This window comes from Besnoitia besnoiti, chromosome III, assembly GCF_002563875.1.
Source record: "Besnoitia besnoiti strain Bb-Ger1 chromosome III, whole genome shotgun sequence".
Taxonomy (NCBI): domain Eukaryota; phylum Apicomplexa; class Conoidasida; order Eucoccidiorida; family Sarcocystidae; genus Besnoitia; species Besnoitia besnoiti.
Window position 1 is genome coordinate 1678317 of NC_042358.1, and position 18712 is coordinate 1697028.

An 18712-nucleotide genomic window follows, 5' to 3' on the forward strand; every position below is an offset into this window, starting at 1 on the left:
TGTAAGCGGAAGCCTATTGAAACGAAAAGATAATCCGGTATGAGCGCCTCATCGGCGATGAACCACGATTTGAGCCAGGCAACCCTCAAGCGAAGCTGCGGATGCCTGGCGGACAGCAGGGGTCTTTGTGGAGAAGATTCAAGTTCTCTTGTGCTTTTCATGGCCGTCGTGTTAACTGCATTAGCGTCGGTTGTAGAATAGCCCTACCAACAATAATCTAGAACACTCAACTGCCGTCCTGTCGGAAGGGAGCCGTTCTGGACGTGTGCTGGAGCGCGCAGAGCAATCACAGCGCGGCGACAACGGCTATTCTTGGTATTATAACGGGACATTAGACCGAGCCTGCGATAGATAATCATATCTCAGATGCTAAGACAGTTCCCTGGGTATCCAGTCGAGTGCTCTGCGTTGGGCATTGTAAATAACTCACAGTTCAACCCTATATTATACATCGCATTACACAGAGCTCTGTCGTCGACTCTCCTCCCCCATAGGCGAAATTCTATCCTGCCGCGGACACACAGTGGGACAGCACCAAGGATGGACAGAAGACGCGCGACCGCATCGCTCAGCAAGCTGCCATCGGTATGCATCTACTTATATACGTGTAGGCATCCGCGTCTTAGGCACGTCGCGACATGCATTCAGGCCGTCATTGTTGTGGACAAGTCTGCCAGGCGCGACGAGATGCCTTCAGTAGAAGAGTTGAAGTGGTGCAACTCTCCGTTTCCTACGTCTGGCATGTATGTTCGCTGGATAAGAAGCGCCTCGTTCTTGGCTTGGGTCAGTGCGTTGCTGTAGAGGACGCCACCCCAGAGTTGTGCCTGTCTAGCTATAGCGTATGCATCACTGGAGGAGCCCGGTATGCGTTCTTGTGCATATCCTAGGTTGCATAGTTACGTCGAGAAAGATACCAGATTACCCTGGTTATCTAGGATATAGTGGTTCATGGTGTTGCATTGGTACGATATCTGAATCACTCGCATCCCACGATTAAACGATTTTCGGGAGGCGACGGGTGAGCCACGGACTGACCTGTCCAGGCCCTGCTGCCGCTCTCGGCAAGGTACGAAAGCTCAGACCACACCGGCAAAGCGACGCTGTCTCGAACTGTCAGAGCGTTTCTCACCCAACCAAAGTGGTGGTAACGCTTTGGAGCTGTTTCTTGTCATCATCGATTTCACAGGTTCATTCCGTCTCTGCAGAGAAGCGGAAGCAGGGGGATCGACTAGGGTCGACCGATGGACGCTTCGTCACTGCGAAGAATCCGCGTTTGCTGAACGGGTCCTCTCCTAGAGCGCGGCACTATAGAAAGAGGAGCAGGAAAACTAGCAGTGCAGCAGGAACGAAGCCAGGTGCCACACAATGGTGATTATTCCAAACACGTTTTCCTCGTCCGGGGGTGCAGCTCCGCGGAGGGGCGAGAAACGAGTGCTCCCAACCGCTGGACTGGAGCGACCTGTTCAGTCAAACAGGGATGGCTCTCTTGCGCAACAAAGGCCTCCCGTAATACGAGGCCACCTCAATCACTAAATGAGGGTGAACTGATTCCTCGTGCTACGCCGCTGGGCCTGAAGAAACAGGGCGAACAGGGCAGCTGCAGGCCATTTCCTGGAACCGCAGCTGTACGTCGTTGGGGCGGTTTTTCGTAGACACAACCTGCAGTGTCTACTTTGGTTGTATGCGAGTAGCTGCCAGATGTCGCAAAAAAGTGGCGGACTCGCAGTCGGTGAGTGACGGCCGTATCAGATGCAGCAGCACGTTTTTTCGCGCGTGGGGGGCGTCAGCCTACCAGGTTCGAGCGAGCGCGAGGACCCCGCCCAAACCAGCCTTTGTCTCGCGTAGGCTAGCAACAGAAGCCAAAGTCGAAGACCAGAGCCGCATGTGATAAAAAACGTCCCTCATATCGTGGAAACGCTCGCACCAAGAAGGGACGACGACTGCCGACTCCGCACGGCGCCCCTAGGGGCGATTGCGCGACGAAGTAGCTTGAGCAGTCAGCTCGCCAGGAATTTCCGCGAACCAAACTCTGGCTCGAATCCGCTTGCCTCTGGATAGGTTGCTGCATTGTTCTCGATGTGTGCGTTCCCTGCCTTTGCCTGGGTTTTGGGGGAACTCGTCGGAGCGGGTGGGTGCCGAGCGTCCGCCGAAATCGTCTGGTTTCGCGGCGGGCGAACCCGCGGAAAAGACAAGGATCGCTCTGCAAGTTATTGCCACAGATCGCGGCGATTTTTGGCTGTCTGACTGGCGTGGTGGTTCATGCCATCGCCACTCGACTCTCCTGCTCCCTCCCTAGGGGTATTCCAGCCTCCGCTCAGGCCGCGAGAGGCGACAACTAGCTGCGAACCGTCCCCATCTCTGCGCGAGCAGCCCCCGATCGCTCGGCTGCTCCTCTTGCAGAGCGCAGCGGCAAGCCTGCTGCTGTGGCGCAGGCAGCAGCGCCTTGAAGTCTCTCTGACGTCGATCCTCTTCGAGCAGGCGCAGCGGCGGCAGCCGCCGTGTCGCGCGGGCAGGCTTCCCGAGGCCGCGACTGTGGTATTGCCACGAGCCTGGTACGGACGCCCGCGGCAGCAGGCGTAGTATTTAAATGTGTGACACCTCGGACGTGTAGTACGTGTTGATGGCACATGCTTTGCGCCATGGCAGGAGGAAAACGTAGACCAATGCGTAGTGAACCGTGGGAATAGCGTATCTTTTTCGTCCTGGGCGAATGCAAGGCCAGTGATCACCAAAGGAATTCCCCTTTTCACCCACGGGAAGAAGGGTCCCTGGCTGAGAGATGAGCGCACGCCGCCTCCATCTCTCCTTCCTGGAAAGCCGACTTAGAATGGCGGCGGGCGCGCTTCCTCTTCCCCATGATGCATTCGACTGTTCCGCTGTTGGCTCTCAAGGTCTTTGTGTATTTTAGAGACTCTTCCTTTCTGTCCGCGGATGTACAGATGTAAATCGGTGGCGCATCTCTACAGAAGAAGGCCGCCCAATTTTTTCAGCGGAGAAGAGAGGGTCATGTGGGTAAGCCCGTTTCCTCACTTGCCGCCCGATACTCCGCTCACAGTGCCCGTTCCCGCCGTGTGACAATCATCGTCTCCGCTCCTGTGTTCGCTGGCTGCCTGGCCTCTGCATCCCTCTAACTGCAAACAGCAAAGAGTGTGCGCGCATCGGATTTCCACCTGCACTTCGGGCCGTCGAAATCTGACCTCGCGGGAATTCCGAGAGCGCAGCTTGGGGCAAGACGCAACACGCCCAACGGTTGCAACGATCCGGAAGCCAGCCGCCGACTGCCGCCCTCACGGACCACTAGGCCCCCCCTGCGCGGGGACAGGGAAGGAGACGCACAAATCAGCGAGCGTGGAATCTTTTCCGTGTGAGCGATACACTGGGAAAAGGTTCTCCGACCTGCAACCTGCCAACATGGGTACGTGCTCCGCGTGCACCCGGTATTGTCTGGGCTCCTAGCAGAATGGGCTTGCACACGCTCGCCGCGGTAGCGAGTCGAAAGGCGCTAACGCGCAGCCCGTCAGGCAGGCATCGCGCTGGGATGGTGCCGCGACAGTGCGCTCCTTCGGCCTTGCATGCTGCAGCGCACCGAAGAGCGGTCTGTTTGACGGTTCCTGATCTTCGAAGGAGACGAGCCAAGAGGGTGACGCTGCAGGAAGCAGGCCTTCACTGTTTTCGAAGGCGACTTGAGACCTAGGCTAGTTCTGCGTCACCGGGCAGAGACACGAGTGGAGGGTGTCTCGAGCCCATTGTGGGATTTCTTGAGGGCCTGACTTCCCCTCCGCCGAGACAGTAAATCTGTGTGCCCCCCAGTTTGCCGCGTGAGCGCGCGGTTTGGTACCAGTTGCAGCTGCACTCATGCAGCACGCGAGTCGATTGCGGACGATGTGGATGTGCGTGTGTGTGTGTGTCTTCAGAGGATCTCGACAGCTGCCTAGAAGAGAGCCTACGTAGGCTGATCATCGGTAGTCGGTTTCCGGAGGGCGGCCCAGAGGTGCGGGGCTCCTCGGGATCTGGCGAGTTTTCGCCGTCGTCCCAGCGGTATTTTGACAATGTCGGACGTCGTGCGTCGTATTTCTCCACGCCGAATCCGCCGGCGCACGCGGGTCGGGTTTCGCCCAAGAAGAACGAAGGAGTGGCGCCGCCGCCCCAGGCGCCGCCCGTCCACGACTTTGCTTTTCCGCGGGCACCCCAACAGCCGTTCACGGATTTCTTTCCCGGCGCCTCTTCCTTCCCACCCGACTTCTCCTCGCTGTGCGTCGGCAGCCATCCCCAGGCGCTGTCTTCAGTTTCCTCGACTCCGACGGCGAAGCACGAGTTCAACGTGCCGCGAGCGCGCCGCGACTCTTCAGAGAGCGCCAACGAGGGGAAACTCGACGCGAGCTCCGGCTCGCCACTGACCATTTACGGCGACGGACCCAGAGGCAGCCCCGTGTACGCCCCCGCGTCGCCAGCTGAACACAACCAGCCGCAGATGTATTTTGCCGCGGCGGAAAAGCAGGCCGCCGCCGAGGCGAATCGGCCCGTGCCCACATGCGCTCCCAAGCCCCCGCCGCTGCCTCCGCCATCGAACATGATGTGCAACTCGGCAGGCGCTGCCTCGGCGACGCCAGACCCCCCCCTGCCTCTCTCGCTGCCCGCCGAACTCATGAACAGCGGCCGAGACGCCTGCGTGCTGGTCACCTTGCCGTTGTGTTTGCCTTACGGGAAGATCCTGAACGTGTGCGGAGAGTCCGAAACGAGCTGCTGCAAGCGAAACTACTACTGCATCAGCCCTAAGCTGCACTACGCCGCGTGGAAGCTCTTTGCTCACTCTGGAGGCATCTGTGACACCTACGCCGCGGCTCTCCACGTCGAGGTGGCGATCATTCACGTGCCTGAACCGCTCCTGCCGCAAGTCGCCGAACTTTTCATGAAGCACGCTGAGCAAAGCGACTTCCACTTCGACACGCCTCTCACCATGAAATGCGGCAACCTCCAAGAGAGACCGGCGCCAGTCCGAGCTGGTGGAAAAGTCCTCACGCTCGAATGCTTTTTCAACGACGTAAGTCTTTGCGTGGCGGTCGCAAGCGACTGGACAGAAACAGACAACTGCGTCCCTCGCGCGGGTGTTAGAAAGCCAAGCTCCGCTGGAGCCACGGGTGGGGGGGGGCTGGGATCTCGATTCAGGGGGAAGACGTGGCCTCTTCCCGGCCGTATCAGAGCAACGCGTTTCGTTATTTTTTGCTATGTGCAACTCCCTGCAGCCGCAAGAGCGCAAGAAGCTCGCCGCAATCGAGCAGTGCCTCAGCGGGTTCCGCACCGAGCTGGAGTACATCATCGCCGCTCACAGGCCCCGCCGCTCTGGACGTAAGCCCCGCTGCACTAACCCTGACATAGCCGCAATATTCCAAGGTTCCTCGCTTTGCGCGTGATCTTTAGCAGGCACATCTCAGTGCGTTCTGTGGCGCTGCAGCCCCCAAGTCTGCTTTATGCGGCTGGCGATACTCTGTGTGTCACATTCGCTAACCTAAAACCTGCTGTGTCGCGCGTGCAGACTCTGGGAGGAAGCCGAATATTTGGCGGCTTTCAAGGACTCAGTCGGGTTGGCGGAACGGAGGTCACCATCGCGCGCCTCGCCTGGACGTGACCGTTCGAGCCTTCCAGCAGCAGCGCTCGCATCCGGCTGCTAGCAGCGCTGGAATCCAAGAAGCGAGCGGCTTGGTGGCGGACGTGTGCGCCAGCGAGATTCGGCTCGTCACGACGCGCAGCCACGGCCAGCTGACGACTAAGGTGAGCATGCCTCGCTTTCTACATTTTGCTCTGAATGTTCGGGGACGCGCTACAGCAGCTGCTGCAGCGGGACTCTGCGCCACGGATGCGGACATCCGCGCGCGGTGGTGGGGGGAGGGGGGGGGGGGGTGGCTTCTCTGGACTGGGCAAAGGAGAGAGTGCATGAATTAGTGTATGTATGTGCTCGCTTTCCTCTCAGGCTGACCCTCGCTTCCCAGACAGCAAAGTCGGGACGCGCTGCCTTCTGCGAGCGCCGCGGGCGGGCGGCCCGCGAAATGAATTCCCGGTGCCTTGCCGGAAAGTCTTCGCGCCTCAGCAGGTGCCTGAAGTATTGCCGCTCGTGTTCCGACCCGGGTCTCTGATTAGCCAAGAGCAACAGCGCGCCTGTGTCGAGTGGGAAGTGACGCACCGCATGGAGAGGAACGCCGCCGCCGAGCAGCAGCGCGCCCAGCACGCGGCGCAGGCCGCGAACCAGCTGAACCTCTCGCATTTTTCCAACGGCGGCGGGCTTTCGCTGCCCTCCGTCTCGATTCCGGGTCTGTGTCTGGACAGCGGGGATCTGGGGGGGACGCGCGGTTGCGATGAGGCTGACACCTGCCTCAGCTTGTACGGGGGCAGTCCTGCAGGAGATTCGAGCAGCACCGGAGACAGCGGGGGCAGCCTCTCTCCGCCTGGGAGTCAGGGGCGAGACAGCGGGACGCCTGGCAGCTGCAAGCAAGCGGATTCGCCCGCGGCGCTGCTGAACCGCCTCGGCTTGATGCCCTGGAAGGGCGACGTAGGACCCGACCACGTCCCCTACGCGGGCCTGAGAGGCGTGGGAACTGGAGCCCAAGACCTCCGCAAGGAGGACACTCAGCAGCTGCTCCGAGGCGCCGCGGAAGCGGGGGCCCTGGGCCAGTCCCTGGGCTTCGGGGGTGGATGGCCCGCAGAAGTGCCCCCGCCCGGGATGCCGAGACCGCCTACGGAGCAGGGCGCGAACTTCACGACTGCAGAGGGCTCTCGCCTCAACATGCAGTCACAGGACTTGTGGGTTTTTCTGCCGGCTCTGCTCGACGCGTTGAGAGCCGGAGGCGACGCCGGGCACGACGCTGCGGCGTCTGAAGGCGCGGAGGAGCTCGCAGTTGGCGATAAGAGGGAGCAGAAGGCCAGGTGTCGTGCGCCGGAAGCCATGCCAGGGCACCACGGCGGAGTTGGGGCGATAGAGACGATTGGCGCTTCGGACCGGAATGCCATGTCGGCTTTTTCTGGGGCCTTCGAGGGCCTGTTCCCCGCAGCGCGTGCAGCGGGAATGGAGCCTCCGCCGAATGGAGCTATCCCGTGTCTGAACCAGCAACTGCCTGGCCGCCGCACAGGCGGAGATCCCTTCACCGCTCCTCAGGATGTCCTCAATGGATTCCTCTTGTCCTTGACGTCTACATCGTCGTCCGGCGGTTCACACCAGTGAGCCGGGCAAACACCCATTTTGCGTGCATTCGCTGTGCACCGACGTGTCAGTTCACGTTTGGGGGAGACGTGCCTATCGATACTACTCATGTCTGTTCATCGTACGCCTCGCCGACAACAGTGCGAGGTTGTCCTTCTGGCGATTCTGGTTGCTCAGCAAGAAGTGCGAGTCTCTTGCGTTGAGAAGGAAATGTAGGGTTGGGCCTTAGGGACCTCATGGCTCTCCACTGTCCTTCCTGGAGACGACATCGCGATGCAGGAGCGCTGTCGATCGTGTTCGTGCCAAGGGAGGGAGTGGACGAGCTTTCGGGAATTTTCGAGGGACGTCATAAAAAGAAGTATGTGCGGAGGCTGTGAGCGACTGCACGTCGACTGTGGAACTCGGTTTGCCGCATCCGCGGAGCTACGGATATGGTTGCAACACGTGTTGATTTGGGGTACACGAGGCAGTGAACGGCCTTGTCCGGTTCTGCGGCCAGCGGCGTGAACCGCGGGCACAAAGCTTCCGGCGTGACAGACACGCAGGGAAGCCATTTGTTTCGTCGCGCTCCACGCAATCACCGTCCGCTATCCTCGGTCGATGGAACTAACGTAGAGGCAAAGGTGATTCTATTTAGACTTGACCGATGGCGATAAGCCTGTGCGGGAGTCTGATCCTGTGGCACGCTCGTTCGCCTTGTTAGTTCGAACCAGATACGCCTCTCGCTCGGGAAAGGTTTCGTGATCAATGATTTGTGCGAGGGACCCAAGCCAGGTTTTCTATTCCTGCCTATTGAATAGGGTTGTCTCGCCCCGTGGCAGATACGGAATTTGTTTCTCCGGAGGTCTTCGGCCTAACTTGCACTCGGTTTGGCCGCCTCCTCGTTAGGGAGCATTGTTATTTCGGATTCGTATTGCAACGTTTGATAGAGGCTGGGATTCCTAGTCTCGGCCTCGGGAACGCAGATTCTGTTCATATACCCGTTGTTGCCGGCACCACGCCGAACATGCTCCCGGGGATCCGCCATTTGTTTCATTCCGTCGCACCAATAGGGTTTCTTCGTTGCCTTCATTGTGTTCACACGTGTCTGACGGCGGCTACCGTGGTGCAAGTCGGGCAGCGCCTCGAGCGCAAAGCCCGACTCGCCGCCCAGATTTCTCCGGTACCGCCACAGAATAAATCAGCTGCTCCACGTTTTTTGGGTTCTGCTCCCTTTCCGGTGGAGGGCTTCCGATTCGAAGGAATTCACGCGTGTACGAGAAGACTGCCTTTCTTAGCGCATTCGCTTGTGTTTGGCCGTGGATACATGCTTGCGGTCACCCGACATTTCGGCGCTTCGCGTGCAGTACGGCTCCCAGTAGGAGGATCTCCAGGCTCTTAATATTGGCCCTGACTGCTCGGTCGTCGACACCTTGTTTTTGCTTGGTATGCAAGTCTGCTTTCGGGGGAGAGAGTGGTATCCGGCTTCGCCAGTGTCGGCTCTCAACGGAGGGTAGACCCCAGCTCAGGAGCTTCCCGCGAATCTCCGTCCTTCACCACACAGTGAAGTCTGCTTGTCGGTCTCGGGTGTTCCCCGTCTGCGGCCAGCGAGAATACGTGCACCGACAAGATGAACAGATCCTATAGCGTCACACGTGCCACGCGTCATCTGCACAGCCTCGCGGCCGGGCGAATTAGGCAAGGGCAAAAACTGAGGTTGAAGGGTGGTGCGGTTTGGCTTGGCAGGAACCAACAACTGCCTCTCCGCGACTCCGTTGGGCATGCAGTTCGCAGAACGCTTGCCCGACAAGAGCCGGGTAGAAGCTATGCACGGATGGGACGCCGACCTGAAAATGCTGGGTGTGGTGTCGAGCTATTGGCGCGAGCCAAGAGAGCTTCTGCGCATGCGTGAAAGAGAAAGTCGCGACCCTGCGTGGCCTGTTGGCTCTGCTGCCTTGATGTTGTAACGTCGATGCACATGTACGTCTGCGCAGAAGCCTATGGGATGGTTCCCGAGCTGAAAACAACGCTCGGGTGCTGTTGCATCAGCACTAGGGTTTTCCGAGGTGCCCAGGAGCAGCTAGCTTCACGCTGGGTGCGGAGGAGGGCTGCGGAACTGTGCGTCAACATTACGAAAGTGGTAAGGAGGGGAAGGAGTCTGGACTGCGGGAGCCGAGTAGCGCGGTGCTCGATGTCTTCACGCGCCGCCTCCATGTTTTCTGCAGAAGTCCAGAGTTGTTTGTAGATGCACGGTGCACGGAGGGGCAGGCCACGTGAAGCGAGAGCCTATGAAAGTGAAGTCGCAACATGTGCGAGAGTGCATTTTTCAGACCTCGACAGCGGCATCCTGCGCTCTGGAGAGACGCACACGCCACTGCAACAGCGTGTGGCCATGGAGCTGGCCCAGCGTCCGCCGCCGATCCATTGTAGCCGACCGTCGAGTACGTCGTACTCAGCCCGCAGCGTCCCTCCCAGAGTGAAGTGTGGCAGTTCGCTGTCGCTGAGTGTATCAAGTTTTTCCTGCTGCCCAGTTGGCCATAAACTAGGTCAGCGTTGAGACGGCCGCCGGCGTTTGGGAGTTCCAAGTGCTGTGTGGCGTTGCAGTTTGAAGGGGTTCGCCGCCCCAAGGAGCGGAGTTCGGGTTAGGGGGTGGCGCGATTCAGAGGCGAATGGCTGAAGCCCCAGACTGAGTGGGGGTGCTTGCCAGGGCGGTTTCAAGCGAACCTCCGTTTGATGAAAACTCTGCTCTCAAACGCTATAAGAGGGCTATAACGGCTGGACAACGAATTCGTCATGCGTGGTTGGTGCTGTCGATCTGGCACACGCAGACACTGACTCCGTGGGACGACGTAGCGCCAGTGTGGAGGAGCGACTCCCCGAGACGATGCACGGTTTTTACAGCAATTCGGAATGATTCGCATCGAACTGAATTTGATTTTGGTGTTTTGTTGGTGCGTCCGGGACTCGCTGGATTATGGCCTGGCAGTCTCGCCTCGTCGCAGGCTGCCTCTGTGCCCCTTATGCTGTAAACGGGGCTTCGCGCGGGATCAGTTGTTTTCACGCATTCGCGGTCGGCAAGTGGTATTGGAGTGAACTCGTGTGGACACGAAAAGGGGGGCGCGGTATTGATTCTAGGGCGTCAAGAGGGAGACGTTGAAGAATTTAGGTCTCGGCAGTAGTTCAGCAGGTTTCTTCACATCCTATGACTTGTTGGCTGTATGTGTGGGAACGTCTCCTCGAGGAACCGGCGTGAGTAATGTAGTCATTTTATGGAGGCCCGGCGTAACCCCCACGCAAAAAAAACCTTTCGTTTTGCTGGTGTGTTTTTCCATGTTGTAGACATCACGTGCGCTGTGCCGGTATAGCAGGACAGCGCAGCTACGCAAGGGATTCTACCCGGAACAGTCTGGCGATTGCTGGTGAGAGGGACAGGAGTCATCTCTCCCACGACCGTTGGTAGCTGGTCGCAGTTGCGGATATCTATCCTCGTATTCAGCCAAGGTTCCATGGGGTGTTGTCTGCGGCTGCAAGCTCTTGTTGAGCACGCGAGCTGGGGTGTTGCAGCCAATCGGATCTCAATGGTTGGCCAACACACCTCGTTGTGGTTGCGTTACGCCGGCCGCTGCTGATAAACAGACACATTTGTGTGCACTCATTTCTGTGGTCTAAAGCGATTTATCTGTGAATGTTTCTGGAGGGAGACAGGCGTTCTGCAGGGCGCCAGGGAGGGAAGACAATTGCGACGTGCGTCTTGCAGAAAGCTTCCGTGACTCGCTTGCCGTCGTACATTTCGTATCTTCGAGAGTGTAGAGGAGTAGGTCATCAGGTGCTGTTTCCTAGTCTCCATTGTGCCTACCGTTTTCACTATCAGACGGCGAGGAGGGATCAAGTCTTTTATGGAAAGTCGTGATCCTCGTAAGCTATGAGGTGTCAATGCGGTACCACGCGCAGAATTTTCTTACCAGCCAGCAGTAACAGTCATTCGGATTTTCGACCCCACACTGCAACACTCTAAAAGTTAAGCAGCAGTAGCAAACAGTTTATATTGCCTTCTGCTTGCTATAAGTGAAAGGTAGATATCCTATGCTCACATTTCTCATGTTGTAGCTTCTTTCCATCACCATACGCGGCCACGCCCAAAACCAACGCTTTCCTGCTACAGATACCTCCCCTCCCTGTGCGTGGCCAGTAGATGCGAGAAATTGCTCCAGGTTTACCTCTTGTTCGTAGTATGTCAGAGCTACAGCAGCACGTGTTCCTGATGTTTACGCACATCGTGACGCACACAGTCGTAACTTGCCATTACGCCGACCACAAACATTAGAGAGAGGAAGTGTAGGAGGTTGTGGTCTAGCGAGAGTTGGCCACGTCGCCTCTGAGATCACTGCGCCCTGCCTGCTTCGCCCTGGTTGAGCGCCGTTTTTGTGCCGAGGTTTCACGCGTTCCAGAAAGGCACGCCAGTGGGTTACTCTGCTTGCGCTTTACCTACCAAGGGTACAAGAAGGGTGTACGCTCCTCAGCCGCCCCAGGGAATGCACTATTTTCCTCAGAGACGCCTGCCGCACACAGTTTTTCCTGCTTTTGTGTAGTAATATTAGTAAGACCACGGGCCCTTCGTGGGTCCGCGCCGTGCTTCTGATAGTGCTCTCCGTATGAGCCCGCACGGGTCTCTCCACAAACGACTGGCCAAACTTTCGGTTTTCACCCATGGTGCCTACCAAGTGCTCGACTAGACTAGAGGGTGTGGAGTTAGGGACGCGCCGGCTGAGCGAGGCAGTCCTGTCGCTCCACTACCTCCTTCCCCCCGTTGGCCTTCTCTGTCGCAACCGGCAAGATTTCGGTCTGCCGACGATCGGGTGTAGCCTACCAGTGTGGTTCCTTGCGGAAAACGGCTGTGTGGTCACTCTGAACGCCCTTCTTCATGCCGCTGATCGCGACCTCTACTTGTACGCTGCCTCCCGTCATTGCTGATTGAGTGTAAAACATTCCCTCTCTTCCTGATCACAGGCTAGCTGGAGCCTCACCTTCATGTAGAGGAGCGAGGCTTCGTTCGCGATCCTCAGTCCTTTACAGCCTGTGGGGTTACTTTGCCGCTCTTACACAGGCATTGATGCGTGCAGATGGAGCAAGGATACTTAGCGGAATTGATGAAGCGCGAACGAGGACCGCTAAGTCTGGAACGCATGGGCGTGCACCAGCGTGGCGGCGGCCTGCGCACCAAGTTGCGCAACAGTTCAGTGAGGTGTCTTTACTAAGAAACCAAGTACTGGATGTTTCGACTAGTCTTTCGCCCCTGTCCCCAAATTTGACGAACGATTTGCACGTCAGTGTCGCTACGACCTCCATCAGGGTCTCCGTTGACTTCATCCTGCCCAGGCAGCGTTCACCGTCTTCCGGATCCTAACTGATACGCTCCAATCAAAGCTATCTCTGAGGTCGTGGTCGGTCGAGTTTGTGCTCGCAAAGCGTCTCGGCGTCTTTCTCAGAGACGTTTGTCAGACAGCACAAGAGGCGGGGGTCCGGCCATGCAGAAAAGGAGGTCGCTCCGGGGTCTCCGCGGTGAACAGCTCTCCAGCTGCCTTGATCAGAACCGAAGGGAGGAGCGGGCGACTGACGAGAAGCCCGAGAGGCGCTGCCGCGCTGCAGGGCCGTGCGGCAGGCACGACCCACGGAAGCGTGATGCTGCGGTCCAGCGACCATGCGCGTACCCCTTTCTCCACCGGATGAGCAGATAGACTACGACTAGAGCAAACAGTCTCCCATTCGGGGAATACATCGAACGGCGCAGCGCCACCTCCGGGGCGCTGGGCGCTTCTTGTTCGCTCAATTGAAGCCGGCATGCTCAGACCGCGTGCGCGGCCGCCCTGGAGGCTCAACCAAGGCGTTGAACAGCTCCGGCGCATACGCATTCGCCCCCCGGCCTCAGAGGGGCCCGCGGCGAAAGCACCTGCAGACTGCCGCGTGCCTGCGTTGAAGACGGCCGCAGAAAGCGCACGAAAAGGCAGGACAGCCGGCAGCGACCGCGGCGGAGCCCAACAGCGGGGCTGAGCAAGTTCAGACGGAGCTCGACCTGCATGCACTCCATGGAGACGTCTCGCCTGCGTCACCGCCCTCAGCTGCGAGTGCAGCGCGTAGATTTTCTTTTCATACTTTTTTTGCAGAACCTGGAGTTGTTCGTTCCTCCTGCGGAGCGTCCTCATCTCTTCGGCGAGAACCGCCACTTTCGAGCCCACGACGCGTCCGAGCTTCACGGCATCGCAGACCGCGCGGTCGGAACGGGGAGAGTTAGCAGCTGGACGCGTCTGTGCTGCAGCTGCACCCGCCCCAGAGAGCTTGTGCCCTTCGGCTTCCCCCTCGGCATCTGGCGCAGCTCCAGAACCGTACCAACTGAACTCTTTTTTGTGGGCTTCACGTGCGGCACCCAGTCGCAGCGGCTGGGATTCAGGACGCTCAAATGAAGCTGTGTGTGCGTCTGACGCCGTCAACGCAGAGGCCGTCTTCGTAGGCGAAGAGTTGCCAACGGGCGTCGACCGGCAGTCTAATTGAGACGGACGCAAATCGCTCGCATGGTCTCCCTGGCTCTCGAGTGCCTCGACTGGCTCTCGCAACGCTTCTGCTGTTTCAGCCGGGGTGGCGGCGCCTGGGGGTCTGGCTTCCGCGGAAGACGCGTTGAGACTATTTGAAGCGCCAAGCTGGAGACTCTCTCTGCTCCGCTGCACGTCGTCGGCCCCGGAGCAGACAGCGGGGGAGCTCGTCTCGCAGCGGGGCGCCTCCAAAGAGCCCAGCGCGCCGACGGCTTCGGCCTCAGCTTCCTCGCAATCGCAGGCAGCCGGAGGGGTGCGGCAGCGGGAGGCGCAACTCGAACGCTCTGAGCCCAGCGCTGGCGGCGTGCATGCAGGCCAGCCGCCTTCGAGCGCCTTGCGTCTGAAAGGCCTCGGCCCTCCCCCCACCGTCGTCTTCGAGTTCTCCACTGGAGCGTGAGGTCCCGCCGCTCCCGCAGGAACACGCCTCGCCTTTGAACACTGAGAGCCTACGAGGGCGGGCGCACGGCACCGCGCTCGGTCACCGAGTGGGCCTGGGGAGTCTCCAGCGGTGTCAGCTGCGTCAGGTTTCAGCGCGTTCACTAATCCAGACTTCTCTTCAGTCTTACTGCACTCGCCGCCCCTCGTGACCACACCCACCTCGCCAGTGCTCCCGCCCTGCAGGGAGGACGCCATTGCTCGTGGCGATATAGAACGAGAACTAATGCACAGAGCGCAGGTCTGGAGACTCGTTGAAAGCCTCGCGGGCCGCATCGGTCTGGTGCAAACAGTCCTTTCTGTTGCGACCAAAAGCTGTTCAGCGTCTCTCGCTGACGAGGTCGATTCGTGTGCTTCCGCCCCTTCCTGCGAGCGGCGGCGCTCTCGCGACAGAGCACCGGACGGGGGGACTCGGAGGCTACGAGAATGCGTCACGTCAAGAGGCGAAAGAGGACGGTCTAGAAGGCCACACGATGGAGAGGGAGGACGGCTGCGGTCGCCAATTCCAGAGGGGAGAAGAGAACTTCTACCTTTTTCGTCACGCAGCCGCGGTTGCGCCGTCACGCCGTGCTCCCCTTCGTGCGGCTCCCCGACAGAGCCGCCGTAAGCATGGACGCCCATCATTTCACTGGGCGACCCGTTTAGAAGGCAGGCAGGGATCTCGTCCGGTGTGGACCGCTGCTCGCAGGTGAACATTCTCGGCGTGGACGGTGTGCGGTCTGCGGACATCCCAGTCACGCAGCAGGAACTGGCTTCTGTCCCCCAAAGGATAGACGCCGTGAGGGATTCGCCTCCCTGCCAGTTGCTTTCACCACCGTCAAAACTCGTGTCTGCGCTGCCCTTGGCCTCATGCGGCGTGGGACTTGAACTTGAAAAGACTGGGGCACTCTGCACGGTTTCTGCAGGCTCTGGAAACAACTCGTGCGGAAGTAAAAGCCTTGACGGCGCTCTCTCCCTAAGTTGCTCGTTCCCTTGCACTTTGCAACGACGCCTTGGTTCCTCGCAGCTCCACGAACTCTGCTCGCTGCGTTGCTCTAGCAGCTGTGACTCTGTTCGGCGCACGTTGGCTCGCGCGGCCTCGGCCTCGTCCCCCTGCATACCGTCACTCTCCTCTACCTCCTCTACAGGCTCAGGATCCCTAGACCCTAAATCTCTGCGGGAGTGCATGAACTGGCGGCCCCCATGCCCCGGCACCTGGTGTTGCATCGGTCGCGCGGCAGGCGCCGTCTCCCCCAGGCCGGCGAGCGTTTGACTTGGGTGGGTGGAGAGATGCGCTGAGCCCATTGAAGGCGACGATGGCCTTCGCTGGCCTGCGTGGCGGCGCGGTGAGGCAGCACTTGACTCCAGCGAAGCGTCAGATCCTTCACACAAGCTCTCCTGGGCACAAGAATGCGCCGTCGCACCCACACAGGGCGCTTCGCTGCTCGCTTCTTCGGCGGGAGCCCACCTTCGCCGGCGTTGGCTTTGAGCCGAAGCTGCAGGAAAGCTGCCTCTGTGTGAAGCTGACTTTTGGCGGGCGTGTGCAGGCACCGCGAGGCCGTCAGGATGGATCTCCGTTAGCCTCGCCCGGCGGGCTGCCCTGGAGCAAACGGCCGGCGCTGAGCTGCACCGACGAACTCTGTGTGGATGTCTCAGCTCGAGGAGTGCGCAGGCAACATCCGTGCGGCGCCCAGCTGGACACTTGGGTTCGCTAAAAGTCGAAATCTCCTCATGACGTGAGTTGCCTGCGTTTGCGGAGGCGGGGGAGGTGAGCGTCGCATTTGTCGCCGAGCACAGGGAATCCAGGAATGGAGACGAAACGACATCTTCAGGTCCGTCAGGAGCGACCGGAGAACGAGGAGAAAGACCTACGTCCGTAACCGGTTGGGGACTCGCTTTTAGGAGATACGAAGGAGAGACGCAGTTCGTCGTGGCGCAGGGAGGCCACGCCTTGGCGTCGGCACCTTTCTGCGAGTTTTTAGGGCTGTGTATCGACGAGATGCATGGCAGCGGACCGGACAGAGGCGGCAGAGACAGACAGGAGGAGGGGGACGGCGGGGCGGCCTGTGCCGCGTCATGTAATGCAAAATACCTTGGCGGATGTCCGCGCGCTTTCGATACAGTGCCTCCCGCCTTCGGGGTCTGTCCCCTGCTTCCCCAACAGCTTTGCCGGCAGGCTGAAGCGGCGCCGCCATGCAGAGCCTCTGCTGCGGGCCTGCCTGCGCGGCAACCGCCACCACCCACTGGCATTCCGTCACCCTGCGGGTGGCGGCCCTGTTTGACAACCTCGGTGTGAGGCACGGCTTGCCACGAGGGAGAGGCCTCTCGCGAAGTCGAATTTGCAGAATCTCGTTTGCTTGAGGGTTCAAAATGCCCAAGGTGGACAGGCAGACTGGTGACGCCGCCCCGATCGGGGCTCTTCGGGTTCTGTGGTATCGTGCCCTTCCTGCGAGGGCCGCCGGCCGGCTCTGCGGCATGTCTGACCGCGCCTGCGCCGGCTGTCGAATCCGGCGGCGCCGACAAGCCCCCTGCATGAGCTTGCTCCGCTCCGACCGCCTTGCAAGGAATGTAAAGCGACTTCGAAAGGCCTGGATCGCCTGTGGGCCTGCAGGCCTCAGCTCGAATCGAGGAAGGGCACACCGGCGCGCCTGCATTCATATCGCCAGCGTCATCGAGCGCGTTCCGGCCGTTATCGGGTGGCGGGGTCTGTGGTGTTTCGGGCGCGGTCAGTGGGAAAGCTTCCGGAGCCGCAAAAAGTGACTCGTAACTCGCAGACTCCAGCGATCGGCTCTGGAACCCGCTGGAAGCGCATGCTTCCAGGGGACTCGGGCAAAGCTGGATTTGTCCGTGGCTTCCATGATTCGCACGAAAATAAGGCTCAGACTTCTGCAGAGGCCCATCACGCGGCTCGTCGTTTTGCAGGCAGACTTCACCTCCTGCAGATGAAGGACTCAGCCGATTCTGCGAGGCGCCCGTTGGCGGTGTGCCGCGGGAGCGCCTGCCCCATGCGGAGTTCGTCCAGCCTTCCCACTGGAAAGGCCGCATCGAAAGCGATGCGACTCCTCCGTGCCTGTAGCCGCCCATTTCCAGGAATCTCGCGTGCGCTGGAAGACTCACGCGTAGGGGTGCAGACGTGCAGGGCTCTGCGGATGAGGAACGAGGTGGGCGGCTGTGACGGGCGATGCCAAATTGAGAGTCCGCGTCGCTCCAGGACAAACTGCTGGCAGTTGAGGGAGGCGTGCAGACGAATGCAACGGCAGGCGTCTGTGCGTTGAGCCGTGAAGAGCAGCCGCGCACGACTTCTGGCGAAGGACTCAGGAGCACATGGGGATGTGAACCCTGCTGGTTCCGCACATCAGGATGCAGGAGACTTTGGTAACCAAGGCGGTATGCTACGTCCAGCGGCGGGCGCAGGACGTGACCAGACGCTCCGAGGGCTGTTACAGACTGACGCGAACTCGCTCCGACCATCACGAATCGTCCCTCTTCGCTTTCCTTTTTTCCTGGCATCCCGCTGCCTCCACACCGCATCTGTTCACCAACGTATTCGGGCCACGCAGTCTGCAGGTGACGCGGCTGGTTTTCGCGGTACACGAGGGCAGACGGTTCACAACTCACTCCGCCGATCGCCATAGCCGCCTGTTGTCCAGCCAGGAGGCAATCATAAGTCAAATGCGACAGGCAATTGACGTTCGATGCGGTCATCCACTGGTTGCGACAGCTGACGATCTCCAGGCCTTCCCTGGGCGGTTGCCGCTTCGGATCCTGCGCCGAGCCACGCATGTCTGTCGCCGGCAACATTCTGAACACACGCAGTGACAAACACAGCGCCGCCGTATGCTGTCGGGAGACGCCAGCGCGTCGCTGCGGTTCGCTCCTGAGGCCGCATACTGGCTACTCCCGCGATCCTCCCGAAAAGCCTGCGGATAGTTTTCACACAAACCCGGGGGGGGGGGGGAAGGAACTGTTCGGGAAAGGGGGGGATCCGAAGGTGCGTCCACTCTGGCTTAGCCCTGTTTGCCTTTCCGCAAGGCAAAGTGTGGATTCTCAAAATAGCAAAGCGGGCACCTCCTTGCACACCTACGAATGCGTAATACGTGTTATTGAATAGTGCTTTTATACGTATACAGCTCGTATGCTAGACGACTAGGCGCCGCGAGGTCGACACGCTCTTCCGCTCGTTGCAGCGTTACGAAACTAACGCATACCGTCTATTTGAGTTAGCACAGGAAGACCAACAGCGTCCGCAATCGTGAAGTAAACCGTCTACTCTAAACCCTCGCGCAGGCACAGACGCGCGCCTCGCCCATCCCGCACATTGAAATTCGACCGAAATGAGCAGCAGCCCATGTGGTTCCAGAGCATTTTCCTCACGTTGGGAAATCCAGGCGGGCACCACAGATACCGCTGGTACCGACAGCTGTTCTCGAAAAATGCGTGCTTCAAGAGCAACTCTTTTACGTAGCGTTAAGCCCTCACGGACTTCACGACGCTGGAACACCGACAATTCTGCACTCTCCCCAGCAATTCGTCGGATTTCCCT

At 59.5% G+C, this 18712-nt stretch overlaps 2 protein-coding genes across 2 annotated transcripts; one reads left to right on the forward strand and one right to left on the reverse strand.

Moving 5' to 3' along the window:
* Window positions 1-3411: 3411 nt before the first annotated feature.
* On the forward strand, window positions 3412-7213 carry BESB_045570 (uncharacterized protein; the record flags this gene model as incomplete). Its single annotated transcript, XM_029363008.1, has 5 exons — window positions 3412-3415; window positions 3915-5041; window positions 5244-5346; window positions 5534-5769; window positions 5969-7213. 5 exons carry the CDS (start codon window positions 3412-3414, stop codon window positions 7211-7213), a joined length of 2715 nt encoding a protein of 904 aa, XP_029220374.1.
* A 5453-nt stretch (window positions 7214-12666) lies between these two features.
* BESB_045580 (uncharacterized protein) lies at window positions 12667-17970 on the reverse strand (the record flags this gene model as incomplete). The annotated part of the gene is made up of 1 exon (XM_029363009.1): window positions 12667-17970. One exon carries the CDS (start codon window positions 17968-17970, stop codon window positions 12667-12669), a length of 5304 nt encoding a protein of 1767 aa, XP_029220375.1.
* Between the last annotated feature and the right edge of the window lie 742 nt (window positions 17971-18712).